Below are 27,426 nucleotides of genomic sequence, written 5' to 3' on the forward strand. Positions count from 1 at the left end.
TAGTGATCACAATGCAGCCAAGATCACACTTTTCCCACTGCTAATAGCAGATTTGAGCAGAAATATTTTGCTCAGACTCGACCTAGCAAGGGAATCTGTGTATGGCAGCTTCCTTCTACGTGCAGTTTTTCTGTGTTGTACTGGGGCAAATGAATACTGAAGTCTTAAATCTTATTGGCCTTATTCTGCCTTCTTATTGGCCTTATTCTGACATAACAATAAACATTTCGTTCATTTGTTCTCTGATAACAAGCTATTCCTTAACTCCTACTTACCAAATTGTTATTTATTTTACACCCTTTCATAAAAACCCAGGGAAACATCTGGTTTATATTCCCATATGAACTGAAATATGGCTTAGTTTGGCTTGATTGCATAATCCTCTTCGCTGAAGATTTGTACATCAGTTCAGTATCTGAGAAACTTAATAGAAGCTGTAAAAAAAAATATCCAGGCTTTGCAAAATAAATGTATTGAGAGATGAGACCTCATCCCATATCTTACCTCCACTGATTTTTGTTCTTCTGATTTTGTGAAACACTCACCCAAAAATGTGCTGATCAGATAAGTACTCTTGTTTGAGCAAAGCCTCATGTTTTTTTCAAATTCGTTCTGAACAGAACATAAGCATAAAAACATTGAGTTACTAATGCAACTATCATTCTATCTGAATGCTGGAGTTCCCTCTCAAAATTTAGCCTTTACAGGAAGAAAAGAGAACATGAATAGACATAGAAGCCCTGAATATTTTTATAGGGCATATGCTAGCTACTAAAATTTGAGTGTCAGAAGCAACTAGAGTTACATTTTTGCTTCTGTGCCATTAAACAGCCTCATACAAGGGTCCATTGCCTCTGTAATGCTGCAGACCTCCTAACCATCTTGCAATCATATATCTGTGCTAACCACAGTCAACAGTAACCAAGATTAGCTTTAATAAGGGTGTATAAACCAACTTCAATTATTGGCTTCAAAAACTGGTTTAAAACTCTGCTATTAGGCTAACCATAATGTTGGTTAGCATGAACCATGGTCTGCATTGGTACAAATTTAATGCTGCACTATGATTGATGCTGACAGATGGCCTGTTCAGATGACATGCTAAGCCATGGTTAAGCTGCTAACATTTTTGCAGTAAATGGTCAGTGAGCGTGTTTAAACCAAATTATGTAGCCACCATGGTTAGGAATAGTTCACACAACATACTGGCCCTGTTCAGAAGACACTTTAAACCACAGTGTCTTTTGAACAGGTCCACTATGTCATAGTTCAAACAACACACTAAGCCATAATGTTTAGCTCTAAATGCTTAACCATCGTGGCTTAGTGTGTCATCTGAACAGGGTCAGAGAAAAGTAGTGTGGAATTTGCATGGGAGATGGGCAGAACAGGCAGGAGCCTGCAACCCCATACCCAGCTTGAGATTTCTTAATCAGGAGATCAGCTTCCTATTCCTGAACCATCCCAGAGAAATTTAAGAGCAATGCCTTTCTGTCATGTGATTAAAGGTGGAGGAAAGTTTCACCAACCAAATCTCTGTGCATCAAGTGGTTAATGATATGTACCACTAATGAGAAACCAGAAAAAGCAACAGGTGAGTGTAACAAGATCTAGTTCAAACAAGAAGGTTGTTACTTGCCTCATGTTCACTGCATGCCTCTATTATTATTTTAATCTTTTTTCTGAAATCTTTTTCTTCCCCAAATTTCCTTCCCCCTTTCCTTAACTTTCCTTTCCCCTTCCCTGCTCTACTCCTTCACTTTCCCTGGCCATTCTTCACCCTTCCACTGTGAACAGAGTACACAATGCGTTTGTGTGTGTGAATGTTAATAACAAAATAAATTCTGTTACTTTTTTGTCTGCTCCAAATTGTCCCCCAAATGCTTTTCTACCCATGCCGGGGGGGGGGGGGGACGGGGGATGGGAGAGATACAGGGATACAGCAATCCTCTGTTCAGTCTTAAACATCTGCAGTTGTTTTTCTCTATAACAAAAGGAATATGTCCTTCTGTCTCCTAAAGCATCCAGGCTGGCACTTCCCTGCTTTGTTGTATTTATTTCTATGTATACCCTGCAGCCTCCTCCTGAAAGATCAAACCACACTATTACACTAACGCTTGAGAATTCTATTCTTTCTAATCTCCTCACACTACATGTGAATGTCACTTGTAAGACAAAGGCAACAGTGGGGCTTATAATAACAAGCACTGTTGCATTGCTTTGGATACAGTAATCAAGATCAAGTTGATCTTATGTCAAGAAAGGAGGGAGGTACAATTTTTGGAAGCCACCTCCTTGTCTGTATTAGTGCTGCAATTTAATTATTTAGGAGTATTTTATGCCACTCCTAATCAATTAAACAAGGCAGTCTCTGCCTGCAGGCTTAAAATCTAAAAAAGACATGACACACAAGGAAAAGGGGATTGTGGGGTGGGGGAAGAAGGGAGAAATTAATTGTTTTAGCAGGGCTGGTGAAATGGCCTTGCTGTCCCTCTCATCTCCAGACTTCCCCAACCTGGAGTCCTCCAGATTTGTTGCACTGTAACTCCCATCATTCTGGAACAACACAATGGAGGGCATTAGGTTGGGGAAGGTTATGGTAAATTGTAAGCAGTGAACAAAAAGCTCTATTCTGTCTAACTCAGAGCATGGCTAGACAGGCCAAATCCCGATGATCGCCCCAGGATCATCTCTGTGCATCAATTCTGATTTTTCCAATCAATTCTGATTTTTCCACTGTCTCTGGATGATCCCGAGACCGCAGAACATGTGGCCTGCTGTCGCTGTTTTGTCCTGGCTCCTCCTCACAAGTAACCGCGAGGAGTCGGCAACTGGGCATGGAGCTCCATGCCCATCGGGGGGGGGGGGGGCGGAGGAGACTTTTTTTTTAAACAACCCTTACCTGTCATTTTTATGGTCGTGTGCTCCTTTTCCTCAAAAAAAAAAAAATCCAAAATGGCAGCCGCAATGTTGTGCGCCACATGTAGACAAGGGCAATGATCTTACAATCATAAAATCGTGAGACCATCGTCCTCCACCACCCTCATCTAGACATGCCCCTTAGAATGCAATTTAACTTCAAGGCACTGAAATGTCTGTCTTTCTTCCTTTCTTTTCTTCCTTCCATCCCTCTTTCTCTCTCTCTTTATTGATTCTAGGACTTGATTCGCACAACATGACAAGCCAGAATATGGGTTGAATATAGAGTGATCTGGGTTGGAGTTGTTGTTGAAATATGGGTTGTTGAAGAGAATCCATGGCTTGTTGTTGTGTTATAAACTGTAGGTTGTCCGTGGTTAACAAACCATGGTTTACTAACATGGCTGGTTTCACACAACACAGTACCCCTTATTCAACAATCCATGATTTGACAAAAAAACTATATGCAATCCATAATCTGGCTTGCTTTGTAGTGTAAACCACCAGTATCTTTACTAAACAAAGTCATTTAATGATCATTGCAACTTCCCCAAGGAACTGTGAGGGGAGCTAGGGAACTCTGTCAGATTTCTCTGCACCTTCCCAGGATTCTTCTTCAGCAGAAGCTATAATTGCTGGTATCAAATTAGTGGGCTTGGCAAACGGAGTTGTTTTCCAATATTGGGCAGGGGGTGGAAGGTGAGCTCAATAAAAGAACACATGGTCAGCATGCAAGGTTCCAGGTTCAATTTCTAGCATCCCTAGGTTGGGCTGAGAATTACTCCAGCCAGAAACCCTTGAGAGTCAGTCAATGCATACTCAGTACAAGGCAGCTTCCTATGTTCTCCAAAACTGGGAAATAGCATCATGTATTCCAAGTCCAATTATGAGTCAGGTTTGACACCAGTGGCATATCTAGGAGCATGACAGAGTCTGACTGTCTTTCCATTACCTCTTCCGACTGGATTGGATCCAGATTTAGGAATGTACATCTGAGCTGGCTGAAGCAGACTTCCCTGTCCCTTCCTCCTGACACCAGCCCCTTGAAAATGCTACACAGAAAGAGTGGGGTGAGTTGTAGTGCAGGGGGATCCATGAAAATTGGGTAGAGGCACTTTCAATGAGAGGAGCCCTTCCACCCATGGAAGGCAGATCTTGGATCCAATCCCAGTATGTATATGGATTTTATGCTATTGTTGCTGGAGCACGGAGCCTGTGGGAGTACTGTGCTAAATTCTTTGGGTGAATGCATTTACAGAAAGGTCATGAGAATTAGGTTACAATCCTATGCACACTTACCTGGGAGTAAGTAAGTCCCATTGAATTCAGTGGGGCTTAGTTCAGAGTAAACATGTATACTGCACATGAAAAATAACCTTTTTGTTTGCAAAACATCCCACTTTGTTAGTAGGTGTGGGTGAGAAAAAGAGGGCGGGAAATAATTATAGCAAGTCTCTTTAAAGTCTCCTGTCATCATTTTGTGTAAATTCTGGACTGAGAATTAAAAGTCCTATCATCCTATGGGAGGGAATGGAGTTTACTTGGCTGGCTGTAGTCCACTAAGGAATTTTTCAACAGTCCACAGTGTTGAGTGACAAAGTAAAATAGATTGTCAAAGCATACAAGTGGTGTGTATGACTAATGACCTAGGTTTAAGAGAGAATGCATTTTTAAGATAACTTCTCCAGACATAAAAGACCCATCAAGTATTTTATGATTCCTTCTCACATTACATTTTCTCTAAATATGACTTTGAGGATAAAAGCATAGTGCTATAGGGAATTCATTCAAGTACCTGCTCCCCACACCGAGAGATAAGTACATATGATTACCCAGTTGAAAGTCAGGTAGGCATGTTTTCCTACTATTAGGAATAATTGCTTGAAGTACAATGTATGTATGCAATACGAGTAGTAGTTTAAACAATGTTGTGGCTTTTCTAGTCTGGGTTGAGAGATAGATAGATAGATAGTCCCAGATAGGCTGCCGAAAAAGACAAATTGGCATTAATCGGTGCTAAATCTATTTAATGTATGTTGCATTTAAGTTATGCTATACCTAGATCATTCTCTAATACGCTTCTTGCATTTTTATGCTGAAAGGCTATTTCATCCTGCGATGCATACATTAAATAATATACTGAACTCTTATGAAGATATGCAGTTCAGACAAATGCAGACAGTTGCAATAAACCAGGGCCATTTTACTGTAGTTTTAATAATGGGTTTTCAGGCTGATGGCTCAAAACCTGCCAAAAGACTTGGAATAATAACATTGGAAACATCTGAGTGCTCCCTTTTGACAAACCTATCTGCTTTTGTTCATGGCCCCTGATCTATTTCCAGCACTCCGCATTGTATACTTGAACACCTTTTTCTATTGCAAAATTTATTTGTTATAAAGCATGGAAGGAAATATTGTTGTGCATGGTGTTTTAAAGTGTCGTTCTTTTGACCCAGGACCATTATTTTGACCCATAAAGATGAGAAACAATGCTGGGCCCAGTACCAAACTCTACAGCATCCCACTTGTTGCTTCTCTACAGGTTGACAAGGAGCCATGGATGAGCACTCTTTGGGTTGAGTCCATCAGCCATGTACAAATCCACTACCTAGAGCCACCCCTACCTTAAAGACACTTCTGGGGTCTCTGATTAGGAAGGGAATATATACAGTAAGAGCCAAGTCCAGAATATAAGATGTATTAATCAGAAACACTTATATAGATTTTAAGGTATTCCTATTGTCTGTAGGTTTGGAAAGGAATGGTAGTCAAAATCAACATGCCTGGTATTAACATATTGGCTTCGGAACTTTAAACTGTGCTTCAATAAGATGCATGACATCAAACTTTAAACTAAGAATCAAAGTGGCAGGCTAGGTCATATGTGCAGAACATGAGAAAGGGAGCCTTCCTGGATGGATGGGTAAATGGTATGTATGTAATAGGAAGTCGTGATTCTGGAGGAAAAGAGAGAAGGACAATTTGATGGATACATTACAAAGCTGAAAATTTCTACTCTGAATCGAAATTATTCTTGGTTAGATATACTTTATGATAGATTCAGGATGATGAAGTGAGTGGCACAGCAGACCTAATTCTGGGTGGTTAATTGCTTCAATACTTTGCTGTATCCCTTGCTTCATTGGCCTTTATATTAGGGGTGTGCACAGACCCCCCGCTCCGCTTCACTTGCAGATCCGCCATTTTCCGGATCGGGCCGCTCCGCTCCGCCCACTTCCGCTCCGCTCCGCCCGGAGCTCCGGATCCGGATCCGGAGCTCCGTTTCCCCCCCCCCCCATAGGCTTGCATTGAAAGCTAAAAAATTATACAACTTTTTTTCTGTTCAAGTTAGAAACCTCATGTTTGGCACCATGACACCTCATGGGGATATACACACGCACGCCAAGTTTCAAAGCAATCCCATCATCCCCTGATTTTTGGGGAATTTTTGAAAATTGGGCACCCCACACACAACATCCCTGCGAGGTGGGCAGGGGAGGAGGGAGGGAAGGCAGGCAGGCATGCAGCTGGCATTTCTGGGGGCATAAGGAAGTGAGCCAAGGATAGGCCAGTAATGCATATAAAATGGAATAAATCAATCAATAAACAAAGGAGGGGTGGAATTAAAAGCAGCAGTGTTGCTCAATAAACAACAAGAAGAACTTTTTTTAAAAGGCTATATCTGTCTTTTACCAGCAATAGGGGGACGTGCCCGGGGGAGGGGGAAGTAGCTGCCAGTTCAAGACACTGACAGCCACCAACAGCTCTGAGAAGAAGTAAAACGCTCACTTTGACTCAGAACAGGCATTGCTCCACCACTGAAAAGTGACCATTCACTTCAACTCATGATAGGCATGGCTCCACCGTTTTACTCTCTTTGGAAGGCTCTAATGGCCTTCCAGTGCAGGAGAGAGTGGGGGCACGTCCACGATGAGATGCCCTAGGGGAGCTCATCCCCTTGCACCACATCGATTCAGTTGTTCCCCAAGGTTAGGGTGGGGAGCAGTGCTGTGTTTCTATCTCTTATTCTTGGCTTAGTATATGGTTTCAGGTTGTGTTTGTGCATTTGGTGGGGCTACTGTGTTAAAAAACACGGGGAAAAGCCCGTTCAGATGAAGAAAGAGAAGTTTCCCAGAATCCCAAGTTACCTGTTTTGCCTATGCCCTCCTCCAACTTTGGGATCATCATGACCGGGAGCTGACTCTGCCCCTCAGCCCTTTGAAAAAGGTATTTTTCCCGCCGATTTTTTAAAAACGTCTAGCCCGCGACCCGTACGATGCAGAAAGTTGAGAGTGGTCTCAAAATGACCCCCATCCACGACTCTCTGTGCACAAGAATTTTCAGAACGATAGCTTAAACCCCCCCCAGTTATCCCCGATTCTTTCCCTCAATGCAATCCTATGGGCGAAAAGCCGAAAACGCAGTTTGAGCCGCGCGGTTGACCCGATTTTCACAAAAATATAGTCCGCGACCCGTACGATGCAGAAAGTTGAGAGTGGTCTCAAAATGACCCCCATCCACGACTCTCTGTGCACAAGAATTTCCAGAACGATAGCTTAAAACCCCCCCCAGTTATCCCCGATTCTTTCCCTCAATGCAATCCTATGGGCGAAAAGCCGAAAACGCAGTTTGAGCCGCACGGTTGACCCGATTTTCACAAAAATATAGCCCGCGACCCAGACAACGCAGAAAGTTGAGAGTGGTCTCAAAATGACCCCCATCCACGACTCTCTGTGCACAAGAATTTCCAGAATGATAGCTTCAAAAACAACGTAGTTATGCGCGATTATTTGCCACAATGCAATCCTATGGCGAAATGTTTTCAAGATGGCGACCGGAGCGCTCCGCCTGAACTCGGAGCTCCGAAAAATGGGCGCTTCTCTTCGCCTTGCTTCTAGGGGGTCCGCGGTCCGCTCCTACTCCGCCTCTGGGTAAGGCGGAGCAGGCCAATCCGCTACTGCTTCTACGCTCCTAATCGGAGCGGAGCACATCCCTACTTTATATTATTGTTATTCAACTTCTCTGGCCCAATATTTCCTTATAAGCAGATTGAGAATCCCATTGTGGATAACTGGAATTTGTGCCTTGAGGTATTCCCTGAAATGTTGGACCGCTGCCCTGCCAGAGGTGAATAAGGTACAGTTTTGTGACCTTATGAAGCAACATTCTTGATTTGAAAGAGAACCAAACATACATGTCACATAAATTCTCACTGTGACCCTTTTAAATCACCTTACACCCCCCTTATCTTTTCTGAAGACTTGCTGTTGTCTTTGCAGTATTATATTTTCTTTCTTCTAGTATGAGAAACCTAGGAAATTATAACAGCAAGTCTTTGGTCCGTCTGCTGTTTTACATTTTCCTACCGTGAAAGGGAATAGCAATTACATTAGCCAACTCTCTAAAATCCTCCAAAACCAAGATTAATTACCAGATGTTCCAGGAAGCTTATCATCATCACCCCTCTTGGCCCCATTGTCCTTGCCTTGAATTTACATGCTTTCCTTGGCTCTTTGACACTTCACACAATATGCTAAACAGTTTCAGTGGGCAGCATGTTGCTCCTTAAATGAATTGGTTTTGTTTCAACGCAAGCTTCCTCCCTCTGATGATAATTCATTTTCAAGCTGTAGGGGGAAAATGAGGACTCTATATGGTTTCTCTTGATTACACTGCAGATTCCCTCACAATCTGGATTTCAGATAGAAAGCATCACCATGGGAGTCTAATCTCCATTTGCTCCCAATGCATAGAGATTAGTAGTAATGGAAGTTGTATGTGAGACTCCCTCACTGCATCATGAGAATAGTGCCTTTCGTTAGCATCACCGTTGGAAGAGGGATTCCAGCTGTGATATCATCTTGGAGCATTTGGGACACACCGTTAGTATGGATGTGGCCACAGAAACACAATGAAAAAACAAACCAATCTTAAACATCTATTAAAATGCCAAAATAAATTGGACATTTGGAGCAGCAAGAATGTTTTGAACAGAGAGGTATGATCTGACTAATATATAGGAAACCATTATTATTATTATTATTATTAATAATAATAATAATAATAATAATAATAATAATAATAAATTATCCACACAGAGAGTTTTGGTTATTGGGTGGTATTCACCAGTGACTGTTGTGTGGGGATGGTGATGGTGGAAAAGAGCATTGTATACATTCAGGATTTATCTGTCTCTGTGAACTTAGCAACCAACTCTCCAAATCAGTCTTAACAATCACTACCTGGAGGGAGCATGAGGAACTAACAGCCCTCAAGAAGCCTATGACTCAGCTTTCTTTTCATTTCTGCTTGAAGTGCTGCTGGGTGAGAATTCAGGAAGCATCCGCTTACTTTCAGATTCTCAAATGGAATCCATTGCTCAAATGTTATCAACTTATCGCTTTGCTTACTTGCGGCCTGATTGACTAGCATGCGATAAGAGCTATTCTGTTGTCCCTGTAACCATAGAGTTGAGAAGCGCTATCTTTTGGATGATGGGACTATCTTGGCCACTATCAGATAGCACAGGGGACAGTCAAGTACACACACACACGAGAGAGAGAGAGAGAGAGAGAGAGAGAGAGAGAGAGAGAGAGAGAGAGAGAGAGAGAGAGAGAGAGAGAGAGAGAGAGAGAGAGAGGATTCAGCTGCTGGGATGCTTACATGCAGAATCATTACATGGTATCTACCAACTTGAAAACTACGTTCCTACACAGAAGGTAATATTGTGATATGCAAAGCAGCCCTAAAAGGAAGCACATACTGAACTTATCAGATGCTCTAGATGACAGGGTTTGCAAGATAACTGATTCCTGAATTGCTGCCCAATTTATCACTTTGTGCCCATCACATGGTATGAATGTAGTCATCTGAAAAGAGGATCTCCCATGTTAGCTACAGTGAAAAGCTAACCAGATTAACTTACTCAGTGGGAAACACCCATCTGTCTTTAGCAATTTTTAAACATGCTTTTGATGTGAGCTTTCCACATAGTGAATTTGTGACATGTTATAAATGAGACAAACTAAAACAAACTACATAGGATTTTTTTTTAAAAAAAGATGAAATGGGAGCAGTTTACATTATAGAAAACACTATGAGTAATAATCTTATTAAAGTTTTCTACCTAACAAGAAACCTGTGTATTTCACCGAAGGATGGAGGCAGCTCCAAGTAAGAGCTGGATTTTATATTTTCAAAAATGGGGGTCCTGGGGCAGTCCCAGATGCAACCTGAAACTTAGGCCATGGCTAGATGAGGGCTTATTCCGGGAATCGCCCAGGGATCATCCCTGTGCATCCAGATGATGCACAGGGGATTCCGGGGGCAGGGAAGGATGATCCCTCCATTTCCCCAGGATTTTGCCCTACCCTTCTAGACCAGTTTTTCCATGGTCCCAGGCTGATCCCGAGACACTGGAACATGTGGCTGGGCGCCATGGTTTGTCCCAGCTCCTCATGAGTAACCAGGAGCTCTGTGCCCATCGGGGGTAGGGTGGGGGGAGCGAAAAAAATAATTAAAAAACCAAACAATTACAATTTGCGCATGAGTGCTCATGCCCTCTCTCTCCTTTAAAAGAAAAAAATGGCAGCTGCGATGTCACGTGCCGCGTGTAAACCAGGGTGATGATCTCGCGATCATAAAATTGCGAGATTGCTTCCCTCTGATCCCCTCGTCTAGCTGAGGCATTATTTTAGTATAGTCACCTTATTTGACTCTAGATTTGATATGATCACTTTTCACTGTTGGTCATTGTTTCACAGTAACGTTATTTCATATGAAGGAGTTTTTGGAATATTGTGAAATACATAAAGTAAAACACACACACACTTTCTTACATGTTGTGATTAGGAAAGGAAAGCTTTACACCCTGTAGGGAATAAAACCTCTTACTGAGTGTTACTCTGTCCTTGTTGCCATGGAACTCTGGTTCTCTATTAGCATCACATAAACCCAGAGCGTCAACTTCACATCCTACAATGAAGTTTAGTCAGTTTGTCATTATCTAAATCTCTCTCTTCCAGACTCAAGTCACATGTACAAGTCTGCAGGTCAGCCTTCCCTAACTTGGTGCCCTCCATTGGATTACTACTCCCACTATTCTCAGGAAGCATGAGATAGGAACTCTAGTCAAATACCTCTGAAGGGCATCTAGAGGGGGATAAATCATGGAGTGTAATTTAATATAAAAGACTAATAACCCCCAAACCTTTACGTATTTATTATTTAAAGCATTTCCCCCCAAACCAGCCAGAAAAAATGGTCCCAGAGCAGCTTACAAAGAACAGTCAATAATCCATCCAGCAGTCTGAAAGATTCAATGCAAAGGGATTGGCAAGGCAAGAGAGGAAAAACAAACCCAGGAACCAGTAGGGGCAAAGCACACTATTCTAAAGATGCAGAAAGTCGGTGTGGTGTGGTTAGAGTGTTGGATTGGGACTTGAGAGATCTGGGTTCTAGTTCCCACTTGGCCGAGAAGCTCACTGGGAGACATTGGGCTAGTCACTGACTCTCAGCCTACCCTACCCTATAGGGTTGTTGTTGTGAGGATAAAATGTAGAGGAGGAGGATGTAAGACACTTTAGGTTCTTTGCAAAAGAAAAAACAACTTGGGATCAGGATACCTGAGAGAATGGATTCTTCCTTACCAACCTGCTCCGTCACTGAGCTTATTAGAGGTCATGCTCCTGGTTGTTCCACATGGGCCTTGGCCCAACTACAGTCCACCAGGAGAAGAGCATTTATTTCTTTGGAATTCTTTGGAATTCCCTGCCCCTGCAAGTCAGGCAGGTGCCAACACTGTGCTGCTTCCTGAAAGCATTCCTTAATGGACCTGTCAAGATCCGGGGCATGGGTGGCAGGGTCCTTAGGCAGGAATACCAGGGCTGGGATGGACGGAAACAGAACCAGCTTGGGCGGTTGGAATACTGGTGGAGCAAGCTGGGGGTGAGACACTGGTCTCAGGTGGCAGAGTCCAACAGAGGGCCAGAGGTAGGAAGCAGATCCAGGAAAGAGGCACAAGGTCAGACACAGGTTCAGAATCCAAGCAGGGACTAGAGGCAGAAGAGAAGTCCAGTCAACAAGCAGGCAAGGTCTGGGCAGGGATCAAGGCAAGAGGCAGAATCCAGAAGTAACAGAGTCCAAACAAGGGCCAGAGACAAAAGTCAATGGTCAAAGGCAAAGCAAGGGTCAGGCACGTACCAGGTAGCAAAGGGGCTAGAGGCAGAGGCATGGTTGAGATGGGCAAGAGGTCCGGCGAGGCAAGCTCTGCAGTAGCAAATGGTCAGGAACTGGCTGCAGCTAGCACGAGAGACCGTGTTGCTGTGGCAAAGGCTGTAGGTGAAATGCAACTCTTATATAGGCCTTTCCTGGCAGCTCCCAGCTGTTCCATATGAGCCCACCTGGGAGTGCCTGCTGGTCTGGGTCTTAACCCTGCAAGGCTTTACCAGCCAGGGCTCACATTCTGCGAAACCCTGCGGCTGGTTATGTGCAAAGCTGCTGCCAGATGGTGCTACAGGACAGATCCTGACAGGACCAGCCATGGTTTTTATTGGCATTGTTTTAAAATAAACAATTTTAATATGCTATTTTAATTTTTTAAATCTTTTAACTGTTTTCTTATGTTCACAGACCAGTATATAAATATTGTAAATAAAAAAATTAGAGTAGAATTATAAGTATAATAATACAGGATGCAGCTATGTCTCCCCCCACTTTTTTTTTTTTTTTTTACTCTAGAGCAAGCATTGGGACATATGGCCTGCCAGCTTCTTCCTCAAGGGAAAAGCTCTTATCTGTGATTTCATCTGCAGCTTTTTAGGATAAAATGGCAATATGTGGCAACAATCAAAAAGCATGAGGTAAGTAGGAACTGCCTTTCAAAAGCTTTCTCAAGGCTGAAAAGGAGATTGTTCCATGTGAGATTGTGAATATACCTCTGTTGTACTTACAAGACTTTTAAGGGATAGGTATGAATGGAAGGGAGGGGAACCTCTCCTACAGATGAAACCTCAGTGAGGGCTAACGTTCTTAAAGGCACAATCCTATGCATGTTTAGACAGAAAAAAAGCTTACAGCTCCCAGAATGCCCCAGTGTGTTGTACTGGGTGTTGTAGCCTTTTCTTCTGTCAAAAATGAATAGGATTATGCCCTAAGGTACTTGAAACCTGGGAGTCCCCCGATGTCCTGACCAAGGAAATAGGTGTTCTTAAAAGACGGTAGCAAAGGGGCTAGAGGCAGAGGCATGGTTGAGACGGACAAGAGGTCCGGCGAGGCAAGATCTGCAGTAGCAAATGGTCAGGAACTGGCTGCAGCTAGCACGAGAGACTGTGTTGCTGTGGCAAAGGCTGAAGGTGAAATGCAGCTCTTATATAGGCTCATTACATAGAGCTCATTTGCTGCTCCTTTTCCTTTGCCATGCCTGTTTTGCTTGGTGAACCTCACCCTCTCCTTTCTCTTCAATATGCGTATCTACTGTCTAGAGCCAATGTGGTGTAGTGGCGAAGGTGTTGGACTGTGAGTCGGGAGATCTGGGTTCTAGTCCCCACCTGGCCGTGGAAACCCACTGGGTGACTTTGGGCCAATCACATACTCTTGGCCCAACCTACCTCACAGGGTTGTTGTTGTGAGGATAACATGGAAAGGATTTTGTATGCTGCCTTGGAGGAAAAAAGGCGGAATATAAATGTAATAAATAAAATAATGATAATAAAATAGTCTGCTCTCTTTCTTTTGTAATTGTCTCCATTAGAAATGTGTCTCTCCCTTTGTGTATCCCTGTTCCCCCTGCTCCTGTCCTAGCTAGTGTTTAAATGCTGATGTGTTTGTTGTTGATCTGGCCCAGATTCCCTCACTGCTGCTCAGCTAAACTTGTACCTGACTTCTAGACTGGGCAATCACACCCCAAAGAACACTGCTATTATTCTATGTGGCCTCTGGGAACCATAGTCAGTCCAGGAGCAGTGTGTCAGCAGGAGGAGTAAGAAGCAAGGATCCACAAGAGCTGCACCGCTGCTGACACAAACTAATTGTAGATTCTGATTATGGCTAATGAGTTAGATAACTGCTAAGTTTCAAAGCAGACATAAGAATGAAGAAACAGAAGGCATTCAGATTATGACAACTGACAGCAGCACAAATAGGTTTATTTTGCATTTATAAAATAATAGAACATCCAAACATCTCTTTTCTCTTCTTCTCTCTTTCCCAAACTAGGGAACCCTCAGGTATTATTATAAGGCTATAAAACCTACCTACTAGAAATAACTTGTTCTTTGTGAGTTGTAACTTGACTTACTTCCATTTCAATAAATTAAGAACCTTATTAAGCACTGCCCCCCTTAGAATTTTTTTTCTTTTTCTTTTTAGAAGGAAGATTTTTGAGTCCACTTTGCACATTGTATTTTTAGCCAAGGAATTTTAAATGTCCACTTTACTGCCCTTATATTTAAACAGTAGCCAGATAGCCATTGGCAAGCAAGAACTGTGTACAGTTGAGTGCATCAAATTCCATGCAGGTGAGAACGTAGACTGGTTTGTGGAGGCTGAGCACTGTTTCCCCCCAACATGCATTAAGCATAGGAACAAGTCAGGGGCAAAGCCCTGTCCTTTGCACCCAGCATAGAAACTGCAGCTCTTTGTCCCTCCTCCATCAGCCCTCAGCAAGCTAGTAACAACTGGAGAGCCAAACTAGATAAGACACTATTCACACATGAATTTGTTAATTTATTATTATATTTATATCCCACCTTTTTTCTTCCAAGGAGCCCAAGGAATCATACATAATCTTCCTCCTCCACACCATTTTATTCACACAGCAGCCCTGTCAGGTAGGTTAGGCTGAGAGTCCAAAGTCACCCAGTGAGCTTCACAGTCATATGGGGACTAGAAACAGATCTCCTGAGTTCCAGTCCAATACTCTAACCACTACATCACAGTGGCTCTCATTGGCTATTAAAAACTAAATAGTAGTCTGGAGGATTAGTCTGACACAGTATAAGGCAGTTCCCTATGTTCCTACATGTGGATATAACAAGCATATAGATCCTTAAGGGTACTTTCTTTGCATTGGCTTCAACTTCCTGTTGAGCATACACTTTGTGGCAAACCCAGATTGGCTTCTGTATAATGTATGAAGCAGCAGTCAGGTAAAGAGTGTGGCAAGGTTATCATGACACAATAGACCTATCAATTATAACTGAATCCACCATGAGTAGAAATGAAAAGCAGCCCCATGATCATGATGGTTGTTTCTCAGAATTGTTCAAGGATATCAAGCAAGAATGGAATGTTCTCCTGTATTTCTCTAAGCCTTCTTGGGAGTTAAAGGGAACATAATAAAGGAGTAATAAAGACAGTGCTGCCTGCTTTTAAAGATCTCATCTCTGTCTGTACATTCCATTAATAGACACCCCAAATAAGTATTCCAGAAGGCCAGTGAACAAAGACTTCTATCAGATTGAGTGTGTGTGTGTGTGTGTGTGTGTGTGTGTGTGTGTGTGTGTGTGTGTGTGAGAGAGAGAGAGAGAGAGAGAGAGAGAGAGAGAGAGAGAGAGAGAGAGAAGACATTCTTGATAAAATGGTTATATATAGGGGTTGACCAGGGCAGGATCTACACTACTCCTTTAAATCACTTTATAACAGTTTTGACAACTGTTGGAGCCCAGGACACACTGCATATACAGTTTTCAAAACGTTTGCAAAGTGCTTTAAAGCAGTAGTGTAGATTCCCCCCTGCTGTGAAAGCAGTGGAAACTGGTGGCTCAGATTTCAGTGGGGCTATGATTCCATTTTAGGTTTTAGTTAGAACCAGCAGAAACTCAATAGGAGCTATCCAAGGTGCTGAACCATTTTGACTAAAAATTAGAATTGAAACATGGTCCCACCACAATTGGAACCATCAGCCTCCTCTGTGAGAAAGTGAGCAGGAATAGACAGATACAGAATATGGGGAAGACAAGAACATTAAGTTTTCTTCAGACTTCCAAAATTTGAAGAGGGGGGGGGGAATAGGGATGGGTTCGCTGCCTCCAAGCGCCATGTGTTGATGATGGGGAAGGTCTGCAATGAAACAGTACCTCAACATGCTTCATGTGATTGAAACCCTCATTATGCAAGGTTCCCAATGGCACGAAGCACTGTAACTGTATTCAGCCGAATGTGGTTAGTTTAACTTCAGACCTTCCTCATCAACACTGGGAGGTCAAGGATGGAGTGGGCAAGGTGGAGCAGGTGTCCCTGTTACTCCCCCACAGATAGGATTTTTTTAAACTCCTGAAGAGGGTTTGAACACATCTTCAAACTGTGTTCACTGGATGTGTGGGAGACAAAGGGTAGGCACGTTTGGGCCACTGACAAGAACCCCTTGGAGTTGCTTTTCCTCTTCACCATGGCAACCTATTTGTTCACCTTCCTCTTGCTCTGATTCAGGCAATGGTGATGGTGAGAAGAAAGAACACTGCCTACTTGCTCTATGCCTGTCAATCAAGCAAGTAGTAGTGATGAGAAAGAGGATGAGGAGCAATAGCTGCTGGCGACAACTGCTTTGAGAAGCCAGAGTCACTGAAGGAAGGGGCTCATTGAAGGTATCTAGTCCAAAGGCCCTTAAAAACCTGTAGCTGGCATTAGGGAAAGGGAAATGGGATGTACCTCCTTCTGGCCCTTCCTTTGATCTCTGCATTCCGTGGAAGTTGTGAATGCAGTTCACACATCTACAACTATTCAGATGTAAGGTCAGTATGCATGACAGCAATTGAGCTTTTCTCATGTTTTCAGTTAATGCAACTTGAAGATGAGTATAGGACTATATGTTTCTGATTTTAAAAAATAACTACATTCATTACTAAGCAGAGAGCATGTGCAAAACTTTATGAGCATTCCAACAACATCTATAATCTACTTCCATCTCTGGGGGTAATGCTGACTGATGGTAATAGAGATTATAATGAGATTAATTAGAAATGCAAGGCCATCATACACACAGAATCTGAGCAGTTACAAGTGCTATAGTTTATCATTTTTTAAATACGCAAACAACAATACTGCCACCACATTTTCTCTGAAACAACTTTTGAAGCTAATCTGGACATTACTGCTTATGTAAAATATTTGAAGAATCGGGATGGCCAGTGAAATTTCTCTAGGTTTTGTTTTGTGTGTGTGTGTGTGTGTGTATGTGTACATGTGTGTGCCCAATTTGCCACTAGGTTTGCTTGAAGAAAAAAATTAGCTAAATGTGGAGGGTTTTGACCAGACAAAAACATCCAAGGCATTTCAAGGGAAGCAAGTTTTTAGAACATTTTCTTAATGGACTGTCAGTAGCAAAAGCATTGTGGTCAATCGGGAGCTTAAAGTCGTGGCTGCAGTACTTGCTACTAAATGTTAATTTTATTTACCGGACATGTGATACAGCTGCCTGGTGGGTTTGCAATCTGAGCTTGTGTGGTATGCTTTCTTAGAACTTTGTTTGGAGATATACCTTAAAGAGAGTAACTGCATTTTGTAAGGTTCTTTGACTTCGGAGATAAATAGTTGTACAGGTTTGTGAATGACGAGCGATGACAAAATCCATCTTTGTGGGGCTGCTTTGCATTCCTACCTTCTGACTCTTTCCTTATACAGTTGCTTCATACAATGGTATGTTTAATGTGCCAAGAGCCTCTTACTGTATTTCTAAAGAAATCTCTAGGAAGATATGAACTTAAAATACTTGAGGAGACAGTTTGACCAAATTTGACACTCCGTGTTTTTGTGATTAGGTACTTCTATCTCATATGTCTACAAAAGAATCTCTCTACTTTATAGATGCTGTCACATTCATACATTAAAAAGTGACCAAAAAACAAACAAATTAAAAGCCAAAAGCCTACAATGTATTATAAGAAAAGTCATCAGTGTCACAATTTAAATTGCAAAGAGGGGAAAAATACCATAAGGAAAATCATAATAAACAGGTGGGAGGATATTTTTACCCTTCTAAATATATGAACAAAAGGTTGAATTATCTGTATATGGCAAGAGTGCGGAACCTCAGGTCTGGGGTCCCAATCCAGTCCTCCCCAGAAGGCCACACCCCCTGTAATGTTATTACACCACACCCCCTTTTCCTGAATATGCCTCTTTCTCCTGACCACTGATCATTTGGTAGTTTTTCAACTTTTGTATAATTTCCCCCAGTTCCAGAAGGTTGAAATGCCTGTCCTAAGGCTTAGTTACTGGTATTTATTATTTATTTACTACAACATTTGTTTCCCACCCTATTATCACTGGAGATCCCAGTGATAATAGGGTGGAACACAAATGCAGTAAGAGCTTTAAGCTAAACGATGCTGGCATTTTGGCCCCAGCCTCTTTACTTTTCTTTTTTTTGCCTTTGCCCCGCCCACCACTGGATTGCAGCCTCTGAAACGGAATTTCGGTCTTGGCTGAAAGACGTTCCCCATCCCAGTATACAGATTAGATCTGGAATCTGTATTCCATGGAAAGGCTCTGCTCCCAGAGTGTGCCTTCGCCTGATTTTTGAGAATTCTCCCCTCCTCCCCCCTGTATCACAATTCTCCATGCCCTCTGTGCAGCATTTTCAGACAGTTGGAAGAGCTGCCATAGAGAGGAGGAGATAGGGGAATTTGCTTCTGTCATCCCAGTTGCTTGCACCTAAATCCAGATACTACCCTATAAAGTTTGGGAACACATCCTGCAGCACAATAGTGCCAGTTCAGTCTCTGACATCTCTAGTTAAAGGGACGCTGATAGCAGAGCCAGGAAAGATTTCTATCTGAGATGCTCTATTGTTGCCAGTTGGAGTAGACATTACAAAGATAGATGGATCAAAGGCTGACACAGCATATATATGCCCATGAGTATATACCTGCTTGAAAACAGCAGTACTAGAAGATTTCTTTAGCCCATCCCTGCACAAGCAGCAGGACTTTGTGGGTTTGAGTCCACAAAGGCTTAAGTGTGCAAACCATGATGACCATAAAAGGGAGATAAATAGCAAGGGGTTTTGGTTTTCAACTCGCCATTCACTTGTAGAGCACATGCTTTACAAGCATAAGGTCCCAGATCCATTCACTGGCATTTCCAGGTAGGACTGAGAGCCACTGCCAGTCAGTGTAGAGAATCCTGAGATAGATGGGTGATCCAGCAGGACAGGCTGGGCTTTGTAGAGCCATCCAGAGGAACAGAGGGAGCAAAAGGATGTTTGGCCAGCTCTCTTGCCCTCAGCCTCTCACTGCTCACTTGCTTTATCTCACTGGTGGTGGAAAGGAAAGAAGCCAGTGACCACCTCTGCCTGCTTACTAATCTTTGGTTACTGTGTAGTGTGTAGGATTGGGCTATCCCCTCCACCATGCTACTCAGACAGAAAGTGAGAGAGCATGCAGGTGAGTGAGAGGATGATCATATCCAGAGAGAAGGTGAGTGATCAAGACGACAGTATGGCTGAGTTCGGACGATACGCTAATCAACGGTTGTTTTCCATTTTGTTCCTATTACCACCACCACCCCCGCCATTGATTAGCGTGTTGTCCTGATGAAAATATGCTACCTCCACTACCAGTTGCTGAGAAGCATGGGTGGGAGAGTGCTGTTGAACTCATGTCCTACTTATGGGTTTTCCAAAGGAACTATGTGGCCACTGGGCCGATCCACACCAAGCAGGATATAATGCTTTTAAAACGTTATGAAAACGGTATCTGTAATGTGTCCTGGGCCTGAACAGTTGTCATATCCCTTATAAACCGTTATAAGCAGTAGTGTAGATCCTGCCATAGACTAGATTGAACTTTGGTCTGATCCAGCATGGCTCTTCTTGCGCTCTTAAGTTCAGAGGCATCTGCTCACATGCTTCTGGACAGCACTGTGGACCCAATCCTCTTTGCCCAAAGAGGTTGAGCAAGAGAAAAGAGGTAAAAAACCACTGTTGCCTTTTCTTGCTTGCACACTTCCCTGTTCCACCTCATAGCTGGAGCTCTCTGGGCGGTTCACAAAAATTATAAACCATTAAAATGCATTATACAAAGTACAAAAACTATTTACATAAAATGTATAGACAGACAGCACACAGAGAGACAATGTATATCCCTGGAGCAGGGGTAAGCTTCTAGGGGGGCTTTCTGATGGGGAGTGGGGGTCCTCCTTTACCTCTGCTCTTTTCCAGCTACTGCTGCAGGGCAGGAGGAAGGAGAAAAAAAAATGCTATTTGCTCTCTTCACCTGCTTCTTTTCACCCATGGGTTATTTTTCCTTCTTAATCTAACCACGCTCCTGGTCCCAGGCATCAGCCACGGCACATGCGGGAGGAGAAACCCAAGAGCCGGCAACTTTTCTGAAGGGAAACGTCTGCCCGCATTCAACGGCGCGCTGCCCATCACCTCAAGTTTTCGCGCTCTTTTTCCTCCCCCCATCTTTATTGGGGTTGGTTGGGGTGGGGTGAAGAGGGTCGCGGTTCTCACTTTCTGCTTCCTTCAGGCACCTCCTCCCCGTCTCCTCCCCCTTTGCTCGGCTGTAGTATAGTAGCGGCTGCCGTTGCACTGCGCTCTCCAAGGCAGGAGTCGCGCGGTACTTAAGGCAGGGCGAAGCGAGCGGCAGCCCAGAGTCTCCCTTTTCCTTTCTTTTCTTTTCCTTTTCCTCCTCGTCTTCCTTTCACCATCTCCTTTCACACAGCCAGCCAAGGAAGCAAGGAAGCAGGCAGGCAGGCAGGCAGGCAGGCAGGCACTTCAACGTTTCAAAATGGCCCATCCCTGAGGGAGCAGCAGAACCGCCCTCGTGCAACGGCAGCAGCGGCAGCCACCACCACGGCTGCCGTCGCCGACAGGGGGGCTCCTTCGCTTCGCCGAGGCGCTTTGTTGTTGGAACGGCCCTGTTGACTTTTCTTCCATTCTTTCTCCAATGGTCCAAAGCGACATGTCCAGATCGCCTCCCACCCTAGCCACGGCGGCGCAGGAGATGCAGATGGAGCTGCTGGACAATCCCCCGGCGCTGGTTACGGCGGTGCAGGTACAATTCTGGGGTTGGAGGACGTGGTGGTGGGGTCGTCACGCGGAGGGGAAGGGGCTGTTGGTCGTGTGTGTGTGTGTGTGTTTCCGTGTGCTTCCCCCCCCAGCCCCCTCCTGAGGTGACTGCCGCCTTTGGTCTGGGAAAGTTTTGATTCCTCTTTCAGCATTTTCCGGCTTCCATCGTTCTGCCTCGGAGTGGAAGCTGTGGTTTGAAGAGAAGAGTAGGGAAAGCTGAGGAGACTCGGCTATGGACCAGTCCCAGATGGAGCATACGTGACATTCTACCCTATGTGTACTTGTGTAGCCTGAGCAGGCAGGTCTACTCGGGAGTAATTCTCATTCGTCTCAGTTGGACGTACGCCTACACCCCAATCCTATGTGAGATTTACTCAGAAGTAAACTCCGCTGTGTTCAATGGTACTTTCCGGGTGCCTCCAGATGAGGCTTTTAGTATGCTAGTTATCCTTGCTTCATTCACAGCATTTTACAGAGGGTCCAGATGTCAATGTTTTACAGTCGTAGTCCTCCCATTCTTTCCCACTGTGTCTTCTGTCTTTTTCCTTGCTGCAGAAAATCTGATAAGGAGGGAAAGATGAAAAAGCAGCACAGTGTTTTCTGAGTGGTAGCAGTAAGATCTCTCTGTCTGGAACCACCCTTACATGTTTACTATTGCAGCTCTACAGCCCAAGCGTGTTTATTCAGAAGTCAGTCCCAGTGGGTTCAATGGGATTTATTCCCTAGCCAGTGAGTTTAGGATTTCAGTCTTAGTTGATTAACTAATCTCCACCTTTAGTTCTTTACTAAAAAAATCAGCTTGAATGAAATTCTCCACTTAAAATATAAAGTTGCACTCAAATGGTGGGGAAAATAACTATTCTTTCCCCAGATTATGAGTACAGCAGGGTATTTCTTCCTCACACGTGGGTGTTCACTTGAATACTACAGTATCAGTTGATGACTTGTATATGTAAATGAGCCACCACGAATACACCACGATAGACTCAACTTTTATTTTACTGGCATCTGTTTATGGATCGACTGATGTTTTATTTATTTATTACATTTCTCTACCATCCAATAGCCAGAGCTCTCTGAGTGTTTTTGGTTGCTAGTCATAAAGTGGACAGTAATTCAATATGGAGAAATCAAGTGATGTACGTGCATTTGTGAACCAGGCCAGGTGGTTATTATATATCATAAGTGGCTTTATGTGCCTTTAGAGTCTAAAGTTTAGACCCTCCAGAGAGCTTTTCTTTGTTCAGATGCAGCCCTATCAGCTTAAAGGAACTCCTTGGTGCAGAGAAATGCAAGCAGCCAAAAGACCCAACCCTATAAAGTTGATGAGAAAGGGCTAAGTGTATAACATGTTAGGCCAGGAAAATACATTTTCCTTTATGGGTATATCCTCCAGATTACTCTGATTAGTCAGAAGTACTTGAGGCACGTATAGTACATATATTTTAATAAAACATGTTTTTGAACACCAGTTGTTATGATTTGTAGTGTGTACAATATGGGTTGAATATGTCCTGAATGCAGTATTAGTTATTCCTTGAACCATCCTGTCATATGCACATCTAGGATTATACAAGATCAGAGTGGAGAAAAGTAGGTAGATCTTTATGGATACAGTAGAAATTCTAATCCTTATAATGACGATATGGAATCAGCACTTGTTTAGGTTTTTTTTTAAAGTTACTCATATAATTTAACAATATGTCTTGATGTAAAGAGACTTTGATGTTCAATAACTCCACACCAGGTTTCCTCAACCTGTTGTCTTCTAGATGTTTGGGACTACAACTCCCAAAAATTCCTGACCATTGGTCATGCTGGCAGGAGATGATGGGAGTTGAAGTCCAAAGTATCTGGAGGGTACCAGATTGGGGAATGTGCTCTACTCAAACCAGACAAACATTTATTTATTTATTATTCACCATCTGAGAAATACATGTCTAAGGAGAGTTTGTTGCTATGAATGTTGTCCTTAGTATGTCAGTTGTTTCTCATGTTTCAGCAATTTTCTACATTCTGCTTTCTATATAGTGACATTCGTTCCTGCTGTTCTTTCAGAGGTTGAAAGAGCATTTTAAGGGAAGATGTATCATTTGTGAAACTGAAATAAAAACTTTATGCGAGAGTGGGGGTCTACTGTTTTCTAAATTCCTATTTCTGTCTCTGTTTTTCAATATTATAAAAAATAGAGCCATGATATATGTGAGGTGTTTTCTTGCCAACTGCATGGTTCACACTTTGAAACATTATTCCATGTTTGTGGAAGTTGCATAAATGGTTCTACTGCATGTTTTAAACCCATGAGTAGTATAGTAACATCTTGTTGAGCATGGGTCTTTTCAACCTAACTGGTTATAAATGATTATGTTAATACAATTACATCTTTTTGATGATGTTTAATGTATGGAATAAAATAACATGACTATTCTCAGATTCAAAATATTGAAATAAGAAAACCAGAAGAAAATCAATTATAATAATTCAACTAAGTAGGGGTGCTGTAGAAGAGCTACATTTCTTTTTACTAATGAATATTAAATGACATTTCTGTCAAGCTAGTTAGGATGTTGTTATTTCTTTTGCTAAAAATTATGCCTTTTGTCAATTTCTAGCACCCCCGCCCCGCATATATAATCAGTGGTGACTCACTTCCAAAAATGTATCCTGGGGATGGGGGTATATGTTTGGGAGATACATTTGTCATTATCTCTTCATGCTCTGAATGCTCTTTTCATCAGGGTTATATTTTCTCTCTGGCTGGTTCTTTTGTTGTCCAAAGTGACCCTGATCTTGAAGCTTAGTAGTAAAGCTCTAAAATAATAAATATGTTCCTTTATAATTGTTTTCTTTCATGCTTGTGTCAATCTGATAAATTCCCTCATAGTTGACCTTTTTCTGGGGAACATTAAAGCTGAATAAATAAAACTTTTATGATTGACAAATAGATTTACTTTTCATTGCCTTCCCCCCCTTCTTTTTGTCTTTTTGATGATTAAATTAGAACCAGACTAAAAGATGGGCAACAAGATGCTTTATAAACAGCATTCCACAGTTTGATACACTAATACTACTACTTTGTCAGTTTCACAGGGAGCAGGGGGCTGGATTTACACAACACTCTAAACTCACACTCAGTGATTGAGTGTGGGTTATTGTTGATCCGTGGGTTGTTTGTTGAACTGCAGTTTTGTGTGTTTTCTGAACCCAGGATGTTTTCCACAGTGTGGCTTGTTAACCATGTAATGAGGCTTATTTTTCTCAAACAATCCACCTTGAGAACCCATGGTTTGTTGTTGAGCTGTTGGGAGTGGTTAACAAGCTACATTGCATGGTTAACTGGTCCCCCTCTGGAAAATTTCCTGGGTTCGGACAACATGCTAACTCACAGTTCAACAAACAACCCATGGGTCAACAACAAACTACACTCAATCACTGAGTGTGAGTTAGCGTGTTGTGTGAATCCAGCTCTCTGCTCTCTGTGAAACTGACAAAACAGTAGTATTTGTGTTTTTAGTGAATGTGGGTTAGTGTGTTGCATGAACCCAGCCAAGTACTTAATTTGTAGTGAATCTGTGGTTGCCCATCTCTGATCACTAAAGTTCTATAAAGTATCCAGAGGTGACGAATTAGTATGCTACTCACTCTTCATACTTTGCTATTTTTCTTCTGGAGAAGATAATGTTTTGACTGGCTGAAACTGAAAGGCATCAGTCCTCACCATCATCTTCCAGAGTTATCCTAGAAGTCCAAGGAGCTGATGTGAATTTTGCAGTGAAATTTAAAGGAAATGGAAATGCAGTTTTCAATAAAGAACGAGGTGCATGAGGAATTAACTAATATTCAACAGATGAAGTCATAGTGTTCTTCTGCTTAGACAAATCATGTTAGTGCTCTTGCTTAAAAAAGTCGAATAAACATCTTTTGCTCAAGATTCATTTTTAATGACATGTTTTCAAAAATAAAAAGTTGGTACCTTACTTTTTCTTCTAATGGAATGAAACGACACTGAGGCATTTTAAAGAATCATGCTCATTTATTAATTCGTCCATTCATTTTTACATTTCTAAACCATCTTTCTGCAATAGTATTCAAAGTGCCTCCTAAATAAAACCCCACTAAAAGCAGTGGAAAGACATTAAAACCAAAGAACCATCCAAACTAATCGGAGTCTGCCACTATAAACCTACTTGGAAAGCAGTTGAATCATTTAAAAACGTGCTAGAATTTCTGTTCTTAGTATGGAAGAACAGAAATGTTTTTATTTGGTATCTAAAACTATATGAAGAGAAAGCTTGACAGGCCTTTCTAGGATGGGCATTGCAAAATTTTGGTGTCACCAGTGAAAAAGATGCCACCTTGAAAGCCTACCTCTTTGTAAGAGAGAAGCTGGCGCAAAGGTTCACCTGCAGCTCCAATGAAATAAAGAGACGAAGTTTCAGGATGCTGAAAATATATATGTCATTTTATTCCAAGAAGTATCCCTATGTGCTTCAGCCCTGAGCATGGACCTTCAGGGTTAGTTTTTATATTTCTTTTTCATTCATTTATTATATTTCTGTGTCACCCAGTAGTCAAAGCTCTTTGGGTGATTTGCAAAGATTAAAAACCTTACAAATACAATATCATCCTACATGCACACGCACACACATGCTAGCAGAGATCTCTGAATTCTGCCCCTCGTCTTTTTCAGAGATCTGCAGGCATGTATATATGCAGAGGCTTAGATAACCCCTGAAGAAGGCACATACTCAGGACCAAAATGTGTAGTGCTATTTCTTGGAATGAAACCACATATATTTTTTCAACAGACTTTGCCTCTGGATTCCACTGGATTATTTTAGATATTCTGCAATTATTTTGGATATTTCACATACAGGTCACAATGATAATAAATAGCGTCAAAGGTTGCTTGGTGATCCAGAAGAATCATCAGGGTCACTCCCTCCTTCTCTATCCATAGATTATTAATCCAACCCACTAAAGTAGGTTTCATTCCTATGAAGACCATCCCAAAACAACAATTGGCCAAAAACTTGGGGCCTGGATTTTTTACTGAAGCAGCATATGAGGAGCAAGTAACTTTCTTCTTTAAATAGCTGCACTGGCTTCCTATTGGTTTTGAGGTGCAATTCAGAGTTGTACCTATGACCATTAAAGCCCTTTACAGGTTGACACTGGGAAACGATAAGGACCACTTTTCCCGTAAGAATGAACCCACTTACTAAGATTGTGAATAGAGGCCCTCACCAGCATCCAAAGTGTGTTGAGTTGGGATGAGGATGAGGGCCTTCTCTGTGGCTGTGCCTACCTCATGCCTTCTTTGAAGGCCTTCTGCCACAAGATTAAGACATATCCTTTTTAAAAAGACATTCAGCAAATAGTTTTTTTTAATTCTGCTTCTGCTCAACCCTCATGATATTTGTTTTGATTATGAAACTGCTCTTGGGGCTAAAATATGAACAGCCAAAAATCCATTAGCTTCAACATTCTCTCAAGGGTTCTTCTGGATACATATTTTCTTGTATTGGGCTGCTTTGGTTGGGTGGGCTGCATTTCTAAATGTTCCTTCAGGAAAAGAAAAGACCCCCCCCCCAACTCTGTGCATAGAATGCTAGCATGACAGGGAAAAGGAAAGCCTCTTTGACAGGAGTCATATTTGGTATCTAGCTGCAGCTTGAGGTGGCGAAATCTTAGAAACTGTTATCAGTTGATTCTGCCTATTGGTTCTGGATGTTCTTTATTTTTAATTTGAGCAATTTTACTTGGTTGGAATGCACATTTTATTGGTGGATCTAATATAGTTATTTATAGCTTTGTTTTGCAGGCTGCTAATGCTACTGTTCTGCCAATGCAACTTTGTGTCCCGTCCCCCCCCCCTTCTTAAGCTCATCTCGGTTGTATATCTTCTGTGCCAGAAATGTATTTAATCTCTTTCTTCTGGCACTATTGCTTCTGAAAATATAATCCCTGATAACCAGTATCACATTCATAGCAGCAAATAATGTGGGTTTTCCCCCCAGGCAGGCAGTTCATTCATTCTTTGTGGTAGAGGCCAGTGCAGAGAAATCACCAGTGTCTCCTTATTAATTAGCTAGTCTTCCTTAATTTATTCTTATATATAGCCTTATACTTAGCAGTTCCTCTGCATTTTTCCATAACCTTCCTGCTCTGTTGGCCTCTATGTTTGTAGTTTGGTGAGATTTTCTTTTCTTTTCTTAAATAATCTTAGTCTTCTAATTTCCCCCTTATATGTACATCTTGGAGTCGCTAAGATTAGACTTCTAAATATGACGGTCTCTGGTTTAAATAACCTCTTGAACGTTTACATTTTGTCATGGCTTTTTAATTCCTACTTGTTGAGAAACATGCATACCTTCTGAGTCCTGTTTTTTTCCTGAAGTCTTGTCAATGCCGTAACTGAGGAACACACCAATTTCCTTATGCTTTTATTTCCATTACCTTTTGTGTAGCCTTTATGTTTTATGCAATCTTAT

At 42.2% G+C, this 27,426-nt stretch overlaps 1 protein-coding gene across 1 annotated transcript in view; it reads left to right on the forward strand.

Moving 5' to 3' along the window:
- The first annotated feature begins 20,701 nt into the window (after window positions 1–20,701).
- Window positions 20,702–27,426, forward strand: part of CACNB2 (calcium voltage-gated channel auxiliary subunit beta 2) — a 171,268-nt gene continuing 164,543 nt past the window's right edge. Inside the window, exon 1 of the mRNA XM_063127457.1 lies at window positions 20,702–20,918. Coding sequence (XP_062983527.1) covers window positions 20,811–20,918 — 108 coding nt within the window. The 5' untranslated portion in view covers window positions 20,702–20,810. The remainder of the gene's footprint in view (window positions 20,919–27,426) is intronic.

This window comes from Elgaria multicarinata, chromosome 1 (assembly GCF_023053635.1).
Source record: "Elgaria multicarinata webbii isolate HBS135686 ecotype San Diego chromosome 1, rElgMul1.1.pri, whole genome shotgun sequence".
NCBI classification, from domain to species: Eukaryota; Metazoa; Chordata; class Lepidosauria; order Squamata; family Anguidae; genus Elgaria; species Elgaria multicarinata.